We start from the raw sequence: 5,278 nt of genomic DNA on the forward strand, positions 1-5,278 counted from the left end.
AAAAAGAAGAAAACAAAATTCAGCATTTAAAGAAAGAAATTTAAATTTTCAACCTGCCAAAACGAAAATAAATGGCATTTAATAAAATGTGGAAATAGGAAAGCAAGTTCCCTCTTTTTAGGCTCACATGCAGCACTTACCTTTTTTAGACCCCCTCCCCCACCCACCCCCCTGCACAAAAACACTTAAACACCCCCATAGGAGAGTAACGTTTGATTTCTTGTTACTCCAAATCACCCATTTAAAAATTTTCTTGGGTAAAAAAGGAAAAAAGGGGTAAATATTTTTCCTTTCTTGTTTTTCATTTTTAAAACTGGAAATTTTTCTTTCCTATTTTTCTCTCAAGAAAGAGTGATTTTATTCCCTTTTTATGTGAAACAATTTATGTCCCTCCTTTGCTTGACTAGTGGGGTTACATACTTTTATTTCATTTGATTCTTTTCTTCATTGACAGTTGACAACCTTTCAGTTTTGGGTTTTTGCTTTATCAAGATTCTCTCAAAAATTCCTCACAATTTCCTTATAAAATTCTTGCATTAAAAAAAAAAAAGAAAAAAAAAAGTGTGCCCTTTTTTTTTTTTTTTTTCAAGACTCTTGCACCACCCCACATGCATGTTTTTGGAGTTTGTCTGATCTGGATCCGATCACCAAGATCTCCCTTTGTTCTTTTTTCTATTTGCTAATAAGGGGTTAATTAGTTTGTGGGTTCAGGAGTTAAGGGGTTGTGCCTTTTTTGGCTAACCAATTTTGGGTCTTTTTTCTGTGGTTGTACAAGAACAACAACAAGGTGTGTGATTTCTTGACTTTTTTACTCTTGGGTCCCCCTTAAAGATTCCATACCTTTGTTATTTGTGGTAAAAATTTGTTCTTTTTGTGGGTGAGTATTGTTTTCTTGTTTCAATTGGTGTAATTTTTGAACTTGGTATGAATGATTTTGGGAAAGACTTTGTTCATTTTCTTGTTTTGTGTAAAGGGTGTCTGGAGAAATTAGTACATGTTGTGGTTTAAGTGGTAAAGATTGATTCTTTAAGGGTATTCTATTAGTGGCAATTTACAGCATTTGTCTGTTGTTTGTATAGTGTTGATTTGGGTGGAGAGGTGTTTGCTTTACTGCTTTGATGATTGGGTTGGGTTTGTAGTGTAACTATAGAGAGTATTCCCTGAGGCATGGCTGGTATTGATGTTTCAAAGTATGCACATAGCCCTGTGCACAAAGCTCTAGTCTTGAAAGATTATGCCTCTCTGAGGAAGATAATTGCTGCGTTGCCGCGCCTTTGTGATCCTGCTGAGATTCATACTGAATCATTATCACTGGCTGAGGAGGTTAAGGCTGATGCTATTTCTGCAGTGATTGATCGACGGGATGTCCCCAACCGGGATAGCCCTCTTCATTTGGCTGTCAAACTTGGTGATGAGACTGCAACCGAGATGCTTATGCTTGCCGGTGCAGATTGGAGCTTGCAAAATGAACATGGTTGGAGTGCCCTACAGGAGGCAATATGTAATAAGGAAGAAAGGATTGCGAAGATCATAGTTAGGCACTACCAGCCTTTGGCTTGGGCAAAATGGTGTAGAAGGTTACCTCGGTTGATTGGGACAATGAGGAGGATGAGGGATTTTTATATGGAAATAACATTTCACTTTGAGAGCTCTGTTATACCTTTCATTTCTAGGATTGCCCCTTCAGATACATATAAGATTTGGAAGAGGGGTGCAAATTTAAGGGCTGATATGACTCTGGCTGGATTTGATGGGTTCCGAATTCAGCGATCTGATCAGAGCATTCTTTTCCTTGGTGATGGTTCCGAAGATGGTAAAGTCCCTCCCGGATCACTTTGCATGATCTCACATAAAGAAAAGGAAATTATGAATGCTTTAGACGGTGCTGGTGCTCCAGCGACCGAGGCAGAAGTACAGCAAGAAGTCGCTGCGATGTCTCAAACGAACATATTCAGGCCTGGGATTGATGTCACTGAAGCAGTTCTTTTACCACAAACAACATGGAGGCGCCAGGAGAAAACGGAGATGGTAGGTTCCTGGAAAGCTAAAGTATATGATATGCATAATGTGGTTGTGAGCATAAAATCAAGGCGGGTCCCTGGAGCTATGACGGATGATGAATTCTTCAATTCTTGCAACGAAAATGAAACAGAGAGTGAAGAGTTTGATGATATCCTGACAGAGGAAGAAAGAAAGCAGCTTGAGGTTGCGCTTAAGTTGGACTCTTCAGATGAGAATGGAGATGGTGGGATCATTGCACATCGCCACAGTTGTTATGAACAAAGGGATATTCCCATCGAGGAGATAAATGGTTGCAGGAATGACGACAGTAAACAGGAAAAGAAGAGATGGTTTAACAATTGGAGGAAACGGGACATTAAGCCAGAAGGGGAGAAAAGAGTTGTCCCCCCAAGAAGTTCCGTACGCATTGAGGAGAAGGTCGGCAATCATCTTGAGGGTTCTCCGCCTTTAGAAACTAGGCCAGGGAGGCATTCTGTGGATGTCAGAGCGACGAGGGATGAGTTTAGACTAGGAAGAGATGCAAAGGCTTCTACATCTAGCGTTGCTGAAAATGGAAATCGGCGCAAAGATGGAGGCCGAGAAAATGAGTATAAGAAAGGATTGAGGCCTGTTCTTTGGCTGTCTCCAGATTTCCCATTGAAAACTGAAGAGCTCCTTCCTTTGCTTGACATTCTAGCCAACAAAGTTAAAGCTATCCGACGGTTGAGGGAAATGCTCACAACAAAACTTCCAAAAGGAACTTTCCCAGTTAAGGTATGCGTCATGTACTTGCTGTAGAAATTGAGCTCCTAGTCTCGCACTCATGTGATTTTGAATTTTCATTAGGTTTGAATAGTAATATGTTTGTTATGTATAGTCCTCACTGACACTAATCCATTCTCCATGAGCAAAATAAATAGAGTTACAAAAACTTAAAATATTAAGTGTTGGATTTCTTTGTTTCACTTTGTCTTTTGATCATGCTCTTGAACTAGAAGTTGCTAGTCTGTAATTATGATTTTTTTTATAGGTAGTAAACTGTAAATGTCCTAATGTAGGATTCGTTTTTATACAGTTTGTTGAGAAATATTGGTTATTGAACTAAGGCAATATCTGAAAATCTTAATTTTGGGAAGTGAATGTTATTGATTATGGAAAAGCTCTGGCTTTTTCCAAGAAAAGAAAGACAAGAATTCACAGGGAATGAGGCCTTCTAAACAAAAACTTTTTCAAAAAGAATTCACAAGTATGATGAGGTTACAATGCACAAGGTTAGTTCCTCGGGATCCGTTATGTTGCAAAGTGCACTATAGTCACAATGGATGCAACTTAAACCCCAGATATTCATCTGTTATGCTTGAACAAAGTCTAGTGGAATGTAACTACAGAATATTTTCAGATTTTTTGGTCAAAATTTTATTTTAGGTTGGTGTATGTTGAAATGAACGTTGGACTACATAAACAGATTATTCTAGCCTGTATTTGGAACGGAGCAGATATAATGGTGGTGGTTGTCTGCTGTTAGACTCTCTTCAGTGGTCAACCTAAATATTGCTATCTGTGCATCCATAACCCATAAGTTTGAACTCTCTAGGTACTTATGATTTAGTATTGAAGGATTGGAGTGAAAACTTCCAATACAGACCAATTAAACATAATGTAGAAACAGGATCTCAACGCAATAGAACTTAAATAGGCATCAAAGCAGGAGTAAACCTTTGTAAGTTCATGGTGTGTGCAACCATTAAACCACAAGTGTGAAACTCTTTGGGTACTCATGACTTAAACCCTTGAGGTTTGAATTTAGAACTTCTTGATGTGTATGAATCATTAATAAAACGGAACTGGTACACAAGCGCAAATTGAATGGTAAGATACGCATCATTGCTAGCACCCAAGGGTGTGGCCTAGTGGTCAATGAAGTAGGTGAGAACCATGAGGTCTCAAATCCCAGCAGAGGCAAAAAACACAAGGTAATTTCTTCCCATCTGTCCAAGCCTTGGCGGATGGAGTTACCTCGTATCTGTTGCTGGTGGGAGGTGACACATATCCTGTGGAATTAGTCGAGATGCGCGCAAGCCGGACACCACAATTATCAAAAAAAAAATTAAGACTGGCATCATTGCTGATAATGTTTTTCATGGTCAAGCTGTATGAAGCTACTTTTTGCTTAGACTTATACCTAGAAGGTTGTATATTGCAGCTCTTAACTATAATGAGGGAACAATTAATGTAGTTTTTCTAGGACTATCTGATGCCACTAGATAACAGACTGGTAGTAAAAGAGACCCTGTAGCTTGCATAGATTAAGGCCTGGGGTAATTTGGAGCAAAAAGTACAGTAGCCGGGAGGAGTTTACCCCGGAGGGTAGTATGGCTGGCCTAATCCCCTTTGGAATAAAGGTGGAACTTGCAGCTGAACATCATTCCTAGAAAAGCAATCATCAGATGCATTCATACTATGAAGATTCCGATAAATTTATTCCCAGAGATAATCGTGGAAACTTCTTTCTTTTTTACTAGTTGCTATTATAGAAACTTTTGACATGAATTGTCAACTCTCAATAGAAACTACGCTATTTGTTGAAGGTCTTAGATCTCTAAATGCTCATATACACATACACATGGAACGTACAACCTTTAATATTAATTGCCTATTTGTTAAGTTTCACTCTACTGAGATTCCCTTTCTACGTAACAGGTAGCTATTCCGGTTGTTCCAACAATTAGAGTATTGGTGACTTTCACTAAGTTTGAAGAATTACAGCCGCTAGATGAGTTCGAGACTCCTCCTTCCAGCCCTACTGCTTCAGGGAGGGAGAGTCCAGCAGTGGTGCAGCCGTCAAGTTCGTCATGGTTTCAGTGGATAAAAGCCCCGTATCATCGGCCAACTTCTTCCACAGGCAGTCCAAGTAATAGGATCGAAAACATTCAAGATCCCTTTGCAGTCCCTCAAGATTACAGTTGGATCTCAGCAGAAGCTAAGAGAAAGAAAATGCAGGAAAAGGAAAAGGCAAAGAAAGGAAAAAGTAGGAAACAGTAGCTGAAGCACTTAGGTTCATATGAGGGAATTTTCTCTTTTTCTTTGGTGGGGAGAGGGTGTTGTTACATTCTTCATTAGCTGATCTTGTTTTAGTAATCTTCGATAGCTGAGTAAATCATTGTGGGTGGTATAAAAGTTGAAAATCGCTATTCTTCCAAATGCTTGTAATCAATATGGAACAATTGTTTTCATTTCAGGTGGATGTTTCCACAGTAACATGATTTCTATTCTGTTC

The 5,278-nt window shown here is 39.1% G+C and overlaps 1 protein-coding gene across 2 annotated transcripts; it reads left to right on the forward strand.

Moving 5' to 3' along the window:
* The first annotated feature begins 265 nt into the window (after positions 1–265).
* LOC104112943 (uncharacterized) lies at positions 266–5,278 on the forward strand. 2 transcript variants are annotated; one of them, XM_009622997.4, is made up of 3 exons: positions 266–787; positions 1,080–2,775; positions 4,702–5,278. In XM_009622997.4, the coding sequence occupies exons 2-3, from the start codon at positions 1,168–1,170 to the stop codon at positions 5,041–5,043; spliced, it is 1,950 nt and encodes a 649-aa protein (XP_009621292.1). In that variant the 5' UTR covers positions 266–787; positions 1,080–1,167; the 3' UTR covers positions 5,044–5,278. The 2 variants fall into 2 exon arrangements, with proteins under 2 accessions (XP_009621292.1, XP_009621286.1); XM_009622991.4 differs by having other exon boundaries at positions 267–2,775.

Source organism: Nicotiana tomentosiformis, chromosome 9, assembly GCF_000390325.3.
Source record: "Nicotiana tomentosiformis chromosome 9, ASM39032v3, whole genome shotgun sequence".
Taxonomy (NCBI): domain Eukaryota; kingdom Viridiplantae; phylum Streptophyta; class Magnoliopsida; order Solanales; family Solanaceae; genus Nicotiana; species Nicotiana tomentosiformis.

Excerpts from the sequence above, each read along its gene's own strand:
- LOC104112943 (XM_009622997.4), top strand. The coding sequence starts at position 1,168 with ATGGCTGGTATTGATGTTTCAAAGTATGCACATAGCCCTGTGCACAAA. Across the intron at positions 2,776-4,701 it reads AAGGAACTTTCCCAGTTAAG|GTAGCTATTCCGGTTGTTCC; the intron begins GTATGCGTCATG and ends TCTACGTAACAG.